General features: G+C 38.5%; 1 protein-coding gene across 2 annotated transcripts in view; it reads left to right on the forward strand.

Moving 5' to 3' along the window:
- Positions 1-18478, forward strand: part of DOK5 (docking protein 5) — a 169053-nt gene that overhangs the window by 69432 nt on the left and 81143 nt on the right. For both annotated transcript variants that reach the window (XM_012467489.2, XM_012467490.2), the window contains exon 2: positions 10263-10370. In XM_012467489.2, coding sequence (XP_012322912.1) covers positions 10263-10370 — 108 coding nt within the window. The remainder of the gene's footprint in view (positions 1-10262; positions 10371-18478) is intronic.

Raw genomic sequence — 18478 nt, forward strand, 5'->3', positions numbered from 1 at the left:
AATTATCCCATTTTTGCTGGTATTTTTCTTTACAGTGAATTTAAAATGTATCTTGATACCCACTGTGCAATTTTCTCCAAATTAGCATTTCTTGCCTTACAAATGAAGGGTATACATGAATCTTAGGCATAGAATCATTTTATTTACTCATTAAAAAGATCTTTTTTCCCTTCATAAAATATGTGATCCTGACCCAGCTCATTATTTTGGTAAGTAGAATTGGTAGCAGCCTGTATATTATGATTGGGGGAGGCTATAGAAATCACTCTTTTGTAGTCTTCAAGCACCAACTATGAAATCCTGTCATGAAAGAGTCATTCATAGGACTGGAAACTTCTAGCTTTCTTGGCCTCAGAGATCATCCAGCCCAATGCTCTTGTAGCTGCTCAATGGGTTTATTTTAATCACTGCCCAGGTAGAGACAATTTATCAAGACAGAGGAATCACAATAGAGAAATAGTTTAATTCACACAGAGCTGGCTGACCAGGAGACAAGAGCCTCTATGAAAATTTGGAAGCTAAGGTTTTTCAGGGATAGTTTGATGGGCAAGGGAATGGGTGCTGCTGATTGGTTGTGGATGCAATCATGGGAGTGTGGAAAACAGTCCTTGTGTACTGAGTCCACTTCTGGGTGGGGGCCACAGAATCAGTTGAGTCAAGAGTCATGAATCTGGGTGGGGCTCTTGGTGGTCAGCAATGCAAAAGCCTGAAAAGATAACTCAAAGGGCCAATCTTAGGCTCTACAGTAGTGGTGTTATCTGTAGGAGTAATTGAAGAAGTTGCAAATCTTGTGATTGCCAGAATAATGGCTGGTACTTTATACCTACGTCTTAGCAGAATAGCTCCTCTCATCCTCCTAACCTGGTGGTCTTTCATAAGCTTTACAAAAGCCATTTAGTTCTGAAGAAAAGTGATTATCATTTAGATTATAAACTAAATTTCTCCCAATATTAAGTTGGCCCAAGCCCAAGAATGACTAAGGGCAGTTTTGAGGTTAAAGGCAAGATGGGGGCTGATTAGATCAAATCCCTTTCACTGTCTTAATTTTCTCACTGTCATAATTTTTGCAAAGATAGTTTCGCTCTTATATTACAGAAGGATAAATTTACAGAAAATGGCAGATGGAATGAAGGAGTATTACCAGTGGGGCAAACTCCTATCTTCTGGTTCTCCTTGGTTAACATCTCCACCCTTGATTTCTAGATTGTATCAACCCACACCATTTTTTGTGCCTATTGAAAAGTCTGAAAGTGACAGAGGAGCCTGAGACAATAGTGTCAGCCAAATGGGAGGGTTGGGCACTCATAGAGAAGTGACTGGTCAGCCACGGGTAGTGGACTATCCAGGCCAGTGGGGAGTCACTTAGCCTGAACACTAGTTTGCCATCACCATGGCAAATGAAGAGCAAGAGGCTGAGAGTTAGAGAAATAAGGAAGTCTAGGAAGAATTGAGAAATTGCATGAGGTAACATCTAATTCTAATATAGTTAGAAAAATACTTAGCTTGGGTTCCTGTGCTTCTGTCAAAGACACTGACTATATTGTCACTTAAGGAGAGATAATATGGAGTTCTTTTCAAAGCAAATACTTATGGCAGATTGCTAGGATACATGGAGTCCTGGATTAATGTCTTAAAACCCCAGCTTCGGAAAAACGCCCTTCAAAACTATCACTGTGGGTGAACACTTAGTGCCAGTGAGTGAACTTAAAATCACAAATGCAAATGTCACACTGAAATAGATTATCTATAAAGTAGTCGTCCAGACGAAAGAGCATATGGTTACAACTAAGTGTCTCTTTTTAGATCATGATAAGTGTGAAAATAAACTTCTTACAGATGGATCGACCATCAGCATGAGTTTATGCATCCCTAAGAGTACAACTTTTCTGAGAAAGATCCTGGAGTAGTGCTTAAGAGCTTATTTTCCAGATTCAGGCAAACAAAGGTTGGAATCCTGGTGTAGTTCTACTAGTTTTTGACATTGAGTAAGATGCTTAACCTCGCTAAAACAAAATTTGCTCATCTGTGAAATAGGAATAATAATAGAATATGCCAAACAGGAATGTTGGGATGACTAATTGAAATAATGCACATAAAGGGCTCAGTATTCCACAGTGCACAGAAAAAGAGTTCAGCCAATGCTAGGTAGGCATTAATATTAACATCCTGCCTAAGAAAAATTTTTGATTTGTTTTGTAAAGTAGGTGCAAATAGGAGTAGCATATGATAACTGAGGCTAATCCAGTCAGCACTGTGAGGATATACATCTTTAGAGTCTGGAGAGAATGCTCTGAGAAGAAAAAGTCTATGTGATTGCAGAAAGGGAATCATAGCAAAATGGAAAACAATTTTCAACTACTTAATTAATTTGTTCCTTTACTTCATAGGCTATAGAAACCTAACTGCAGCCCAGTGCTAGAGATAGGTTTGCTAATGGGTCTGCATGAGAACGTGCTCTTCGGGATGGCATCCACATTAATTGTAGAACAGTGACTCCCCATTAGTGGACAGGGAGACCAGACATTTGGTGGAGGGGGTTGAAAAAGCCTCAAGTCAACATATTAATATAATTTTATTGGAGTAGAATCTTGACTTGTGGGGAGATGTGGAAGGTATAGGGATTCCGCCAAAGGCATAATAACTTCCATTTCTCCCTGGAGAGACTTGTCAAACAGATTTCTATAAGATCTAAGCTTAAAGAGTTGAGAAATACTACCATAGACCAGAGGTTGGCAAACTATGGCCCACAGGCCAAATCTGGCCCACTGCTTGGCTTTGTAACTAAAGTTTTATTAGAAGGTAGCCATACCCATTCACTTAAATATATTCTATGGCTTCTTTCCTGCTGTATCTGCTGAGCTGAGTAGTTGCAATAGAGACCTTGGGACTCTCAAAGACTAAAACATTTACTCTTTGGTTCTTTACAGAAAGTTTGCCAATTCCTAGATTTATATAAAATATAAAGGAGACAGTTGAATGAATTAATTTTTAAAAACTGCCCTAAACTGTTAAGTGCATGGGATTATTTTCAAATTGTCATAAAGGCTTAAACAGACCCGTCTTACTCTCTATAATTTGCATGGTATTTTGTGACCAAAATTTGCTGTTATCTTCATAACTGCCCTTGAATCCTTTAGAAGTACAATTTTGACTCTGTTCAAGACATTGTGAAGGCTTACTATTATAGTAAAATTAGGAATTCTAAGCAAATTCTTAATTGTTTCAAGCTGCTTTTTGGAACTGGAAATTTTGGTGAACCTACTAGAATATTCTTTACTAGGAAAAGAGGCCGATACAAAACATTAGAGATTTTAAACCAGGGCTAAGCAATTATTAAGGGTATCAAATTTTAAAGGAAGAAAAGACAAAGGAAAGTGGAACACATTATACATGGATTGGTGACAATTTAAGACTGAAGGGTATAATAAAACCACCACCACCAACAACAAAGTACACGCTGAATGAGATTTTCATGTAACTACTAAATCTGCTGTCTATCCACTCAGGTTGTTGGAACTGTGTGATGTGCTTATCTGCTTAAGCTTTGACAACGGCTTGTGGGGATTGACTTGTTCAAATCAGAGGCTTTGAAGATATTCACAAAGACACATATTTTTCAAATGTACAATTTCAGATCAGCATGCATTTAGCTGTGGCAGTGGTTCTCATTTTGCCCCCCAGAGGATTTTCGAGAATTTTGGTTTTCAATGGAGGTGAGAAAATTTGCTACTGGCATTTAGTGGGTGGAGATCAGAGGTGCTACTAAACATCCTGCCATGCACAGGAAAACCCCCACAACTATAAATAATTTTCTAGCCTAAAATGTCAATTGTGCTAAGTTGAGAAACATAAATATACAGGAGGTGAGATATTTCAACATGGAAATTTTACCATCATTGAATTCTCATACAGTGTATTTACATTAGGATGACCTATTTTTTTTTTTTTTTTTTTTTTTTTGAGATTCCGTCACATAGGCTGGAGTACGGTGGCACAATCTTGACTCACTGCAGCCTCCACCTCCCTGGGTTCAGGTGATCTTCCTACCTCAGCTGAGACTACAGGCATGCACTACCACACTTTTTAAAAAAAATAGAGACAGGGTTTCACTGTATTGCTCAGGGTGGTTTTGAACTCCTGGACTCAAGCAACTCACCCACCTTGGCCTCCAAATGTGCTCGAATTACAGACATGAGCCACCACATCCAGCCAGGATTAACTACTATTTGTAGGCAGTGAAACTATTATAGTTGGAATATAAAGATTTCTCTTTTGATAAAAATGTTATTTTAATAAGTCAATTTGATGTTAACTAAATAATACTATAAATGACAAATAGATTTATATAAAATATAAAGGAGACAGTTGAATGAATTAATTTTTAAAAACTGCCCTAAACTGTTAAGTGCATGGGATTATTTTCAAATTGTCATTCTTTGAAACAATGCCAGTGTTAATCCAAGTAGTCCTCACATGCTACCATATTTAGTAAGTTTTCCTGCTTTGTTTTCTCTAAATATTGAGATGTTTAGGATAAGCTTTTAGTCCTCTGGACACTTGGTGGCTCTTCTGGTGTTGTGTTCTTAGAACAGTGTGCTGGCAGTTGAAATTTCGAGTTTAGTTTAATGGATTACATTTCACCTTCAGTGTCTCTCTGAAACTCAAGATGGCAGCTCCTGCTGCTCTGTTTAAAAGACCATCGTGTGCCACCTTTTGGAAGCCGCCCATCTCAGATGCCCTCATCCTGAAACACTTTTAGAAGTCTTTGTCGGCAGCCCCAAGAGGGAGGCATAGCATCGTCTGAAAGTACTTTATAAATATTTGTGGCATTGGCTTACAAATTACAGATAAAATACCTGAAAACATGGTGAAGAGCAAATTTGTCTGGTCCCACCTGAAGAGGTTTTGACTCAGTAGGAATTCCTCTCTAGGAATCTGCATATTTAACAATTATCCTGAGTGATGCTGGACCACATGGTGACACTCACTGATGTATGATATATGACAATAAAGGAAAGATCTTGATTGCACACATTGCTCTCAACTTTGGTACTATTTTTGTACCGTGTGTTTGTATGTTACAGTTTGATGTCACAGACTGCCTATTTGTAAACCAAATTTGAGTTTTCATTATCTTCTAACGCACCAATGTTTTCATTTGTCCTTACTACTTAATAAATCAAAAGAAAAACAAGAAATGAGAAAAAAGTCACCTAGACTTAATATAGATGGGTCAATTTCAGGCATGCTGAAATTGAAGAACGCTTAGCTTGCATTCAGCAGCTTTTGGACATAAGCCAGGCAAATACTGGTTCAACTGTGAAGAAAATGAACACATTTAAAAAAATGTTAGAAATGCTTTCATTGAAGTTTGGGTCTGAAAAATGGAGGTAATGTAAAATATCTTTCTTGGTGCAGATATTTTTTTCTTGCAGTGGGCATAAGTTTCGCATGCCTTTATCATGTTCAATTTTGAGCACATTCTTGGGGCATGTACAAAAGCAAGAGGTTGCCAATACTAGAATGAAAACAAGAAACCTATTTTTCACGTCTTTTATCTGAACAAGCAGAGTGACAGTCATTCCCACTGTAATTATAGTCCTCAGGTGGTGGTCATATTTTAAGGGAGCCAATTGTCTCATCTGTTATTCAGACATAAGCAAGATGTTGATAAGACTCTCCTTGCCAACCGTAGTATTGAGAATGTTAATTTTCATGGCTGAATCTCCACTCTGAAAGGGATTTTGTGCTTGAACTCTTACCAATGGCTCTTGTAACTTGCTTTCTTAAAGTTACTCAGTCTAGTGGTTAATTAGACTGTGATGTGATGGCAAAAAAAAAGGGACTGGAGAAGAACGTAGATGACATTTGTCAGATTAGGCTGTAATTTTAAGATCTTGCTTTAATATCTCTACATCTTACTGTCTTTTTAAAATTTAATTAAACATTCTATTTTGAGATAACTGTAAATTCACTCTCAATTGTAAGATATATTACAAAAAGATCCTATACTCTTTACTTAGTTTCTCTGGTAGTAAAGCCTTCCAAAACTACAGTACAGTATCATAACAAAGATAGTGACATTGATGTAGTGAAGCTACAGTTCCATTGCCTCAAGGATCTCTCATGTTAACCTGTTACAGCTCAAACCTACATCCCTGGGCTCCCCCTGCCCCTTGCCACCACATTTCTAACTTCTGACCGTCATTAATCTGTTTTTCCATTTCTATAATTTTGTCACATAAAGAATGCTATACAAATGCAGTCATGTAGTATGTAACATTTTAGATTTGGCTGGTTTTTTTCACTCAGCATAATTCTTAGAGATTTAATTTAAGTTGTTGCAGATATTAAGAGTTAATTTCTTTTTATTGCTAAGTAGTATTCCATTGTGTGGAGGATGTACCACAGTTTATTTAATCATTCACCCACAGAAGGATTTCCACGTCACGAGGCTTCCAGGTTTTGGCTATTTTGAATAATGCTATGAATATTCATATACAGATTTTTTTTGTACGTGGGGACATAAGTTTGCATTTCTGTGTTATAAATTCCTAAGAATGAAACTGCTAGTTGTGTGTTGCTTGTTTCGTTTTTTAAGAAACTGCCACTGTTTTTCAGAGTGGCTGTACCATGTTACCTTCCCACCAACTATGTATGAGTCATCCAATTTTTCCACGTCCTTGTCAGCATTTGGTGGTGGTGGTATTACTGTTATTGCAGCCAATCTGATAGGTGTGTATTGGTAGCCATTGTGATGTTAATTTGCACTTCCCTCATAGGCAGTGATATTGAACGTGTTTTCATGTGCTTCTCGAGCATCTGCACACCTTCTCCAGTGAGATGTCTGTTCATGACTTTTGCCCATTTTGTAATTAGATTATTTGTTAGTTTGTTTTACTGTTGTGATTTGAGGGTTTTTTTTTTAACCTATCCTAGATACTAGTTCTTTGTCAGAAATGTGGTTTACACATCTTTTCTTTCAGTGTCTGACTTGTGTTTTCATCCTCTTCACAGAATTTGTCACACAGCAAAAGTTTTCCTTTCGATGAGGTCCAGTTTATCAAATTTTCCATCTGTGGATTGTGCTTTTGGTAACAGGTCTAAGCACTCTGTGCAGACTGTGATCCCATGCATTTTCTTTTTTTTCTTAAAAGTTTTATCATTTTATTTAATATTTAAGTCCATTTTTTAGCTAATCTTTGTATAAGGTGGATGTTTTAATGTTTAAGTCAGCGGTTTTTAAATTTGTTTCCCCCCAGTGGATGTCTGGTGGCCTCAGTACTGTGCACTGAAAGGTTGCTTTCCATCCACTGAATTGCTGCTCCACCTTTGTCTCCATTTTTTTATATTGCTTGGTGGATTTAATAACTGTGCAGGATGAAAACCAGTAGAATTGAGTATACTAATACCTCTGGGTATTTAAGAAATAACAGACTCCTTTTTCATTTCATTTACAGGGTTTTGTGGTTTATTTACTTATTTCTTTTTTAGATAGAGTCTCTCTCTGCCCCCAGGCTGGAGTTCAGTGGCATGATCTTGGCTCACTGCAGCCTCTGCTTTCTGGGTTCAAGTAATTCTTGTGCCTCAACATCCCGAGTAGCTAGGATTACAGGAATGTGCCACCATCACAGCTAATTTTTACATTTTTAGTAGAGATGGGGTTTCGTCACATTGGCCAGGCTAGTCTAGAACTCCTGACCTCAAGTGATCCATCCATTTCAGTCTCCCAAAGTGCTGGGATTACAGGTGTGAGCCACCGTGCCCAGCCATACATTATTAACTTTTATTAAACTAACAAACAAAACCCAAAACCTATTCTCATGATCCAGAGAAAACATGGTTAACTTTTTGGGGTTTTTTTTTTTTTTGGTCTTTTTCCATGCATTTTTAGTATAGTGGAGATTATGACCTAGAAATTTTATATTCTGCTTCACCTCTCCCGACAATAACATAATGTAAACACTTTCCTGTGTCCTTGGAAATTCCTTCTGAAATTTGTTTCAAATGAATCACCTATGTTATCCTACAGATAGATGATATATGCATTATAGATGTAGTATAATTTACCATATACATATTATGTATACTGTCTATATTACTACTTTTTTTTTTGAGACAGAGTCTTGAACTGTTGCCCAGGCTGTAGTGCAGTGGCGTGATCTTGGCTCACTGCAATCTCTGCCTCCTGGGTTCAAGCAATTCTCCTGCCTCGGCCTCCCAAGTAGCTGGGACTACAGGGATGCACCACCACATCCAGCTAATTTTTTTGTATTTTTACTAGAGAAAGGATTTCACCATGTTGGCCAGGCTGGTTTCGATCTCCTGACCTCATGATCTGCCTTCCTCGGCCTCCCAAAGTGCTGGGATTACAGGCATGAGCCACCGTGCCTGGCCACTATTTTTTGTAAAATAATTATGTATGCTATCTTACAGATGCATAACATTTATTATAGATATATTCTACATATCGTCAAATATGCTACATATTTACTATATGTGTACCATATTTACTACATATAACTACTGTTACTCTATAGATAAGTAAATATATTACATTATATATCACAGAAGTGTTATAATTTACTTTGTCACTCCTTATTGTTGAAATGTGAGTAATTTCTAATTTTTTTTATCGTAAATAATGTTGCTAACATTTTATTGTACATTCGGTGGCATCAGACACGTATCTTACCCTCTTTATTTAGAGCTAAACTTCAGAGTAGAGTGGATTTCATTTTTTCACCCTGAACAAAATAGTTAACTTATGTTCAAGTTTCTGAGACAGAAGAGAAAAATGGAATATATTAAACATTGCAGTTAAATAGTAAACTTGAATTCCTCACCCATTTGCCAGGTATGATATAATTATAAGAGGTTTTTTAATTGACTGGTTTGAAGAACCAAATATCTTATGTAGACTTTGTTTTGTTTCTTCTTACTAGCTCAGAGGTTCTTAAACTTTCTAGTACATAAAATTTATTTATGGGTCAAATATACAAAATTTACAAAATTACATATATATGGTAATTCAAGGTGATTTATGGATCAAGGATAATCGTAACTGAAGAGCATCCACCCATCTGCACTTGAATATGGAATTAATTTTGTATTGTTTGATGCATTTGGGGATTTTTCCTTAGGATAAATTTCTATTTTTTTTAAGTTATTTATTGTCAAATGGCCTTTAAAGATCATCAGAAGAGGATAATAGTGTCACTCAATCATTTGTCATCAGTAAATATTACTATTAATTTATAGTCATTAATTTTTAGGTTTAAAAAGCTTCATTTTATTTTGCTTTTGGAGAACATTGTTTTTCATCTGTTCATTAGCTCTTTGCATTTTCTCTCTTTGGCATTATTAATATTTTAATGTACTAGTATACTTTTTACTAGTTATTTTCTTGAAGGTAGTTTTGAAGACCCCCATTCAAACTAGCTTAATTAAAAGTTGCAGTGATGTTGATGGTGATGGGTTCCTGGGGGTACAGATGATTTCCAAGAAATCCAGAGGAAAGGCTAGATCTTAATATTAGTTATTGAAAGATAGCAAATAACTAAAATGTCTCTTACCTAGAGTAGAAATGATCTAGTTCCCTGTAGCAGGTTGCACTGTTTAACTGTCCTGCAAGTGATTCAACATGGCAAACAACCTCTGTTTAAACCTACCAGCACTGACCTTTCAATTTGGTCTGCACCTCTGGAAGTAATCTTCAAGTCTCTGGGTTGAATATCCTAAGCAAGAATCTGGTTGGTGTTAATCAGCCAATCATTAGCTAGTTAGTTTAGTGTCTGGTCCAACTCTTCACCATCCATTATGAGGAATGTCACATGATGATAACCGTAAGCTGTCAGATTCTAGGATGGGCAGTGAGATCTTTAGCACAGACCAAGCCCATGGTTTTCAGATTTAATTGCATTTTAAATTCTAACATGTGCCTTGAATGCCTATTTTATTTGTACTTATTTGGGATTTTTATCTCTGGGACTTTTTCTGAAATATGCCAGTGATATTTCTATCATAGCATGAAGAAATTTATCTTCAAATACTGATTTTCTTTTGATTCCAATAATTGTCTGAATGACATATAATATGCCCATTGTGGAAACAATTTTGATTTTTAAAACTTTATTTTCCCAAAGCAACATCACGTTTCTGGCTTGCAAATATTTCACAGATGAAAACATCAGAAAGAAAACATTTAAATGCAAATGTCAGTCAGTGGAGATGCCAAGCTCAGTCTTTGTATTTCCTTCCAGATTTATCAACGATGCTGGTTAGTATTCAAGAAAGCTTCAAGCAAAGGTCCAAAAAGACTGGAGAAATTTTCTGATGAACGTGCTGCATATTTCAGGTGTTATCATAAGGTAAGACTCCATTGCTGTAGCCTTCCGGAGATCTATTTACAGGGAGGCAATTGGAATTATTGAGTCTGAAAACTTGCCGAAATTATTTAACAAAGGTGCAAGCAATACCTTTTCTAAAGACAGGATACCCTTAAAATAACATCTGCTTGCTAATCGTTGAAAGTAATTGACTAATGTAAAGTGACTCTTCTGGTTTCCTGCTATTTGCTGTTGCTATTCTTGTTTTCCAGTCTCTTCTATGGGACTTCCATGTTGTTATACTCCCTATGCTGAAGCTCCAGGAGGATAAGGACTAGATCTCATTGTATCTTGGACTCTGCCTGATGCAGAAAGATTACTCATTCAATGCTTGGGGAATTTGGGGAGAGAGGAGGGAGGGAAGGAGCAGAAAACAGGTAACTGTGGACAAGGAGGAAGTTCGACCCATTTGTTGGTTTCTTTAAGTTAGATGACTAAATTTTCTTAGTAGTAGTGAGAATTCCTCATTAAAAATAGTCACTGTGTGTTAAAACTCATTAAGGTAAGTACAAGATTTACTTATCACTTGGATTCACAAATTAGCTAAGTATTTCCTTCTACATGGCAATATATTTTTTATGGTCCTTGTTAACACGCAGCCTATGTATTTTCTTTTTTCATGAAAACGTGTGAAAGCACATGGTTGACACTCCTCTGAGGCTCTGGTTATTTTCATATGGAGAAAATACTACTCTTTTGTCTGTGAGGGAACTATGCTTATTTTTATGATAGAACATTTTAATTCTGGCTTCCCATCTTGAAGAGTCTTTAAGTCTCATTTGGTGAGAATTTACTGGGACCAGGCTTCTTTGCCATTTAAAATTGTACCTGAAACCAGTCGATCTACTAGAACAGAAACTTGGCTAGGTGGGGGAAGTGAACAGTTTTTCCTTTTGTGCAAATTCACCAAAAGTAGTGACTTTTTGACATCTTACAAAGGGTCTATGTTGACACCTTGGTTTATATGATGACGAAAATGGTAGAGGAGGCTGCATTTCTTCTCAAATTAGAGAAATAAGGACTATGCTATACTTTATAGGCACATCTGTATGTACATAAGGGAAAAATAAGCACAAAACAAGCTTTTGGGACAGGTAGAAAAGGGAGTCAGGGGTGTCATCGTCCATGCATTTCATTTCCCTGTCACCCCATGAAGCTTCTCCCACTCCTAGCCTTCCTTCTCTCCAAAGGAGAACCCACTTATACCTTTTTGAGTCCAGACTTCCTCTACCATTTATCTTTAATAGACCAAATATGAAATGACACGATTCAAATATATACGTTTTGTTCTCAAGGAAGAGTTGTTGAATTACAAATGTATTATTTAGACACAGTGATCTATGAAGCCCGTGATGGCATAACTCTGAACCCTGCAAATAATCTCGAGCCAAACTCTCTACTTCTGTAACACTCCAAACTATTTGTATCCAGTCATTTTGAACCAGATGTATCATGTCCCAGTTATCCCTCATATATCCAGTATTTTACGTAATAACAAGATGGTGAACAATGCTATAGGGATGACTTGCTTTATTTTTGCTCAAACAGCTTTTTCTTAAAAGGAGGATCAAAATACTCAGGAAGATGTTTGGCTTGTTATCTAGACACAGACAGAGCTTTAGGTGGCCAGAAATTATAGTTCCACATCAGGTCTTCCCTTGAGAACCTCAGCCGGTCTGTAACTTTGGAATTCACCCCGAGCCCCTGCACTGTCTGGTCATTGTGTATGGCCATTGGTCCTTTTGTTTTGGTAGAGTTCCATATATGTCTGGAAATATCTGATTCTTCACAATTCCATATGCCAACCTTTCTGAATGTAGACAAAATAAGAAATAGGCTATGTTTTACTGACAGACCTATATATACCTAAGAGAAGAAAAAAGATGAGCAAGGAATATAAGAACTCCTCAAATCCTATCCATCAGCAAATGGTATTGGCTCTATGCTCAAAATGTGTGGAGACTCTGAAGACAGCTCACAGCCTCTCCTGCCACCACTGGGGCCCTAGGCAGTGGGCTGTTGAATTCTTGGGCCTGTAGCGTCTGTTCAAATCACTTGTATCACATCACAATATTCTTTGCTGCAACATCCTTAGCCAAGGTCTTATAATGGTCTACGCCAATGGTCCCCAGCCTTTTTGGCACCGGATCGGTTTCATGGAAGACAATTTTTCCACAGACGAGGTTTGGGGTGGGATTGGTTTCGGGATGAAACTGTTCCACCTCAAATGATCAGGCATTAGATTCTCATAAGGAGCATACAACCTAGATCCCTAGCATATACAGTTCATAAGAGCGTTTATACTCCTCTGAGAATCAGGAGGCAGAGCTCAGGTGGGAATGCTTGTTCACCTTCTCCTATGTGGCCTGGTTCCCAATAGGCCACAGACCAGTACTGGTCCAGTACCCATCAAATCATGTAATTGCAGGGTTCCCTGGTCTATGTGATTACATGATTTGATTTCCTGTTGCCCTTTTAGCCTCATCTCTGAGTTTCCTGAATCCCACCTTCCTGTGATCTAGGTGCCCCAGGCTCCTCTCTTTCCTTAGAAGATGCCAAGTGCCTCTTGCCCTTTATACCTGCTCTTCCCTCTTCCTGGAATGCTCTCCCTCAGGTACCCACAGAGCTTACTCCCTTACTTTGTTCAGGGCATTGCTCAAATTGCTCTTCTAAGTGTGACCATTTCTTGACTCCCTTGTTGGAAATAGAGCCCACCTACTCACTGCCTTCCACATCCCTCTTATTGCTCTTCTTAGGGGGCATCATAACATAACATGCTTGGTTGTTTCCTATTTTCTTCCCCTTTCCTCCACATAAAATAAGGTCTGCAAAGACAGGAATCTTTTTTTTGATGGTGAGGGGGCAGGGGACATGATTCACTATTAGTTACTAGAATCAAACACAAAGTTTAAGACACTTTTTTTTTTGAGACTTAGTCTCACTATTGTCCACCAGGCTGGACTGCAATGGTGAGATCTTGGCTCACTGCAACCTCCACCTTGCGGGTTCAAGGGACTCTCCTGCCTCAGCCTCCTGAGTAGCTGGGATTACAAGTGTCTGCCACCACGCCAGCCTAATTTTTATGTTTTTGGTAGAGACGAGGTTTCACCATGTTGGCCAGGTTGGTCTCAAACTCCTGACCTCAGGTGATCCGCCCACCTCAGCTTCCCAAAATGCTGGGATTACAGGTGTGAGCCACCATACCTGGCCAGTGAATACTTTTAAAAGTATTGTCTAAAAGGCAAGGCATGTTATCAATAGAGGAAATGGAATCCATACAGATGTCTATGTGTCATACTTTTATTTAGCTTAACAGAAGAAATCTGTACTTGAGGCATATGAAACCAGGAAAAGGAATTTTGATTTGGAGAAAATGGGGTGGGCAGTGATGGAGACAGAAAAAAACCAGGATTTGGATGTTTTAGGACAGACAAATATAAAACTAAAATGGATGAAAAAGCTCTTACTTGAATGTGAAATGAATAAAGGGAAGTTGAGGACAAACTTGCCCTATTTCAGACTTCTACCTGCTGGACTTGGAATTTAATATGTATATCTTTGGGGAACTTGGTAAGCCACATTCTCTTTCATCTATAATATTCATTAACCAAAGTTCAAAGCATTAGAGTGGAAGAATTATCTACATTTAGCCTCCAAGCCCTTGATGAATTCCTGTAGCTGATTCATCCTCTACTCTTTTAGATCTGATACATTTAGTATTAATCTCTTGGGGCATATAAAAAGCTGGAGTAATTCTGAGATATGCATTTTTCATCTAAATACTGTGTAATTTATGAATCTTGATAATAAAATACTGGGGTTATAAGTAGCACACCGTGACAAAATTTTAGAGTTTATTCTAATATAAATAAAGGAATTTCCAAAAGAAATGAGGAAATCATGCTGTTTGATCAATATGGAGGTGGTGTGGTGCATGTAGACATATCCTTCCCGTAGGAAATCTGTAGCATTTATAAGAGCACAGTACTTCTCCCATTTTATTTTTAAAGATATTAAGAAAAAAAAAATGCCAGTTTTGCATATCTGACTCTTTTTAGAAGTCTCAGCATAAGAAATAGACTGTAGATTTTAAAATTTGGTACCCCCTCACTGAAAATGTAGCTCAAGGTACACTCCTGCAAAAATTGGAAAATAAATATATGAATAATGCACATATAGAACAATTCATTTTTCATTTCTTTACTTCCTCCATGAAGCACCCCTCAAGCACCCATAGCTGTCAGAGATGGCTGTGAATTTGATTAACTGTCATTGCAACAATAGTAAGGCTCCAGTGACTTTAAATATAGTTCCTGACCTTTTTGTTAAACACCAGTTCCCTGTTTTCATTCAGAAAATAATATTGCTTATTCTAATTTGAAGGGATTGAAAGTTTGTGTGCATAGTTTTACTTTTTCTTTTTTTGAGACGGGGTCTCACCCTGTCGCCCAGGCTGGAGTGCAGTGGCACTGTATCGACTCACTGCAACCTCCGTCTCCTGGGTTCAAGCGATTCTTCTGCCTCAGCCTCCTGAGTAGCTGGAATTACAGGTGCCCACTGCCATACCCTGCTAATTTTTGTATATTTTAGTACAGACAGGTTTTCACCATGCTGGCCAGGCTGGTCTTGAACTTCTGACGTTAGGTGATCCACCCACCTCAGCCTCCCAAAGTGCTGGGATTACAGGCATGAGCCACCATGCCTGGCCAAAAGTTTGTGTGCAGAGTTTTACTTTTTCAATGAGTAACACTTGAGAGGAAATTGAATAGAAGGAAGACCATCTACCGCTTTAGAGACCAAGGCAAATGATGTGACAGGAAGTATGCCAGTCCTGGATTTAGGAAGCTTGAGTTCCAATCCCAGCTTTGCCATGGTATATGTCTCCGACACATCACCCTCTTTCTGTGTAAAGGTGGCCTCTAAGGCAAGTCACATATTTCCTTCCTCATCATCACATAGGGCTGAATCTGCAGGGATTTGGTTCACCTTGGACCAGAAGGACAAGTCCAGCAAATCATGTGTTTAGTGTTTCCCAAAATGTGTACAAAAAAGCCTTTCATGATTAACAATGTCGTGTGGTCAAAGAAATTGGGAACGGCAACATTTACGGCCTCATCTTTGAGATTCCTAACCCCCTGCAGCCCCTCACAGTCTCCTACAGTTAAGAAATTGGAGTGACTTTGAGTCAGCATTTCCAAAATGATTGGGCCATGGAACTAATTTTTTAAAATCATGTGTTCCATGGAACAAATAAATTTAATTCTAGGGAACACAGTCTGGGATATGTTGCTTTTATGTGTTAACTTATTGTTGTTCCAACAGTAAACCACTAGGGATTATCGTTTCTACTTTACCAAAATCAGGGTTAACGTGTAATAAATAAATGTGAATGTATTTGAAAAGTGAACAACTCTCTCACTGTAGGGATTAATTGCCATTATTATTTTTATTCTGCCAAACACCTTTAGCCTTATTTGTTCTGTCATTCTATCCTTTATAGTGACTAGGTCACTTGTATCTCCTAAATTTAATGTCAGACCTTGTTCTTGCTCTCTGCAAAAATAGGATTCTAGGTTCTGCACAGTGAGCTAATGTCCTAAAATTTATTTCTCTGGAATTTTACCCAACTTATCTGTGTGTGTATGTGTGTGTGTGTGATTAGTTTTTCTGTACTAATGATTCATTCTTTTTTACTCAGTTTCTTTCTCATCTAAAACATTTCTTCCTCCAATATGGCTGTCTACAATATGTCTTTTCTTTTATTATTATTATTATTTTTTGAGACAGAAAGTCTTGCTCTGTCACCCAGGCTAGAGTGCAATGGCATGATCTTGGCTCACTGCAACCTCTGCCTCCCAGGTTCAAGCGATTCTTCTGCCTCAGCTTCCCAAGTAGTTGGGATTACAGGCACCTGCCACCGTGCCTGGCTAATTTTTGTGTTTTTAGTAGAGATTGGGTTTCACCATGTTGTCCAAGCTGCTTTCAAACTCCTAACCTTGTGATCCACCTGCTTCGGCCTCCCAAAGTGCTAGGATTACAGGGGTAAGCAACCGCGCCTGGCCTACAATATGTCTTTTCAAAATCATAAAATGTCATAGCCCTCTCTTTCAATACTCAGATATTTACTTTGGAGTCATCCCCTCCTCATGCAAGAAACTACCCACCATGCCATGTTCTGGAACTTTCCTAAGCTTATGCCAAAGAGGACACGACTCTTCACATCTCCAAAAAGTAAATTATGGGTCATTACTCTGATGTTTTTCCCAGGTGACAAACAATTCCATACCCACATTTCTAAGGCATAGGTAAATTAGATAGAAGAGGTTAACTGTAGTACAAAAAACCCTATTTTTCCAGTTTAAGTACTTTTTCTAGTCAAGGAAGTATGAGTTTGTGTTAGAATGCCAAAGACTCCTGAAACACATTCAAAACTGAATGAACACTTTTCTACCTGAGCTTAGTTTCTTTTCTTTTCTTTTCTTTTTTTTTTTTGAGACAGAGTTTTACTCTTGTTACCCAGGCTAGAGTGCAATGGTGCAATCCTGGCTCACTGCAACCTCCATCTCTCCTGGGTTCGAGTGATTCTTCTGCCTCAGCCTCCTGAATAGCTGGGATCAGAGGCAAGTAGCTGGGATCACAGGCATCCACCACCACGCCCGCCTAATTTTTTGTATTTTTAGTAGAGACAGGGTTTCACCAGGTTGGCCAAGCTGGTCTTGATCTCCTGACCTGAGGAGATCCACCACGCCTTGGCTTCCCAAAGTGCTGGGATTATAGGCGTGAGCTACCATGCCCGGCTTGAGCTTGGTTTCTTTATGGGCTTCCATCGCTCATTGTACGGCATCAAAATCCATTCTGTTATTCAAGGCAGAAGCCAGAGAGTTGTCTTTGACTTACTCTCTTCCATATTCCCTCCCAAATCCAATTCGTCACCAGCTTTGCATGCAGCTCTCTACTGTAGAGACCCCTTTTCTTTCCTGATCCCTGTGGCAAACATTTATCAGTCCCTCAAAATCTCTGCTCTGTCTTCACCTCCCCATGAGTTTTCTCGACGTTGCCTGAGGTAGTTCCTCTGCTGAGCCCATTCTGCCTGGTTGCACTGGTCACACTGAATGCAGGGCTTTATTTATTATAGTATGCATTTAATGGGGCTGACTCCTTCTTTGGTAATGAATGTCTGACTTCTAGTTAGACACAAGACAACCCATAGTAAAGACCCCTGTGCAGCGAGATATGTCTTTGCAACTGATTCTGGGCCTCAAGGGAATAAGCACAGAAGACACATGTCCTTCTTTGTCTCTTGCTCTTTTCTACTGATTTGAAAATGAGCGTCAGCCAGCTATAATAAGATTTTATTAGAGATACACACATTCTTCATGAAATATTATTTTGGTCAATAACACCATTAAAACTGTCAAGGATAAATTTGTGTCTGTGCCTCCTCTGTGAGAGTACCCTAATTGTGATTGGAAAACTGAATATTTTATATGCCAGAATGAGAGGTTTCAAAGAAAACGCAAAGAACAAAATCAGAGAGAGAAAAAAGATACATGTACCATGTAGTATGACCATGGTTGAAACAAGGTGAAAGGTGATGTCAGTCCCATGTCGTAACATCTACAGAGGCATGAGTCACAAACACTGGATCAGGTATCACCTGTGAGATGCAAGTACAAGGTGGTGTCGAAGCTGTGCCTCTGAAAGATTTTTTTTTTGCGGCTTCCCATCATGCTTAGAATGATATCAAAGCACAGTGCCAATTCCCTGGGCTCCGAGGCCCTGCATGATTCTGCTCCAGCACATTTGTCCGACTTGCCATGTCACTTGTCACTTTGCTACGCTGATCTCCCTTCACTTGTCCTGTCTCAAAGCCTTTGCAGTTTTGGTTCCTTTGGTCTATCAAGCTTTTCCCCCATTTTTTTTCTCTTCCTCCAGGGATTAGCTCAATTTCAGTGCCTGAAAAGGGCCTTATTTGAATACTCTATGCTACTCAGAGTCACATTTCTTTAGTGCTGTACTGTGTGGGATACATTCCAAGACCCCAGTGGATGGCTGAAACCGCGTATAGCTCTCAACCTTATGTATTCTGT

This window comes from Aotus nancymaae, unplaced genomic scaffold, assembly GCF_030222135.1.
Source record: "Aotus nancymaae isolate 86718 unplaced genomic scaffold, 86718_ANA_hifiasm-v0.15.2.pri h1tg000029l, whole genome shotgun sequence".
In the NCBI taxonomy this organism is placed as follows: domain Eukaryota; kingdom Metazoa; phylum Chordata; class Mammalia; order Primates; family Aotidae; genus Aotus; species Aotus nancymaae.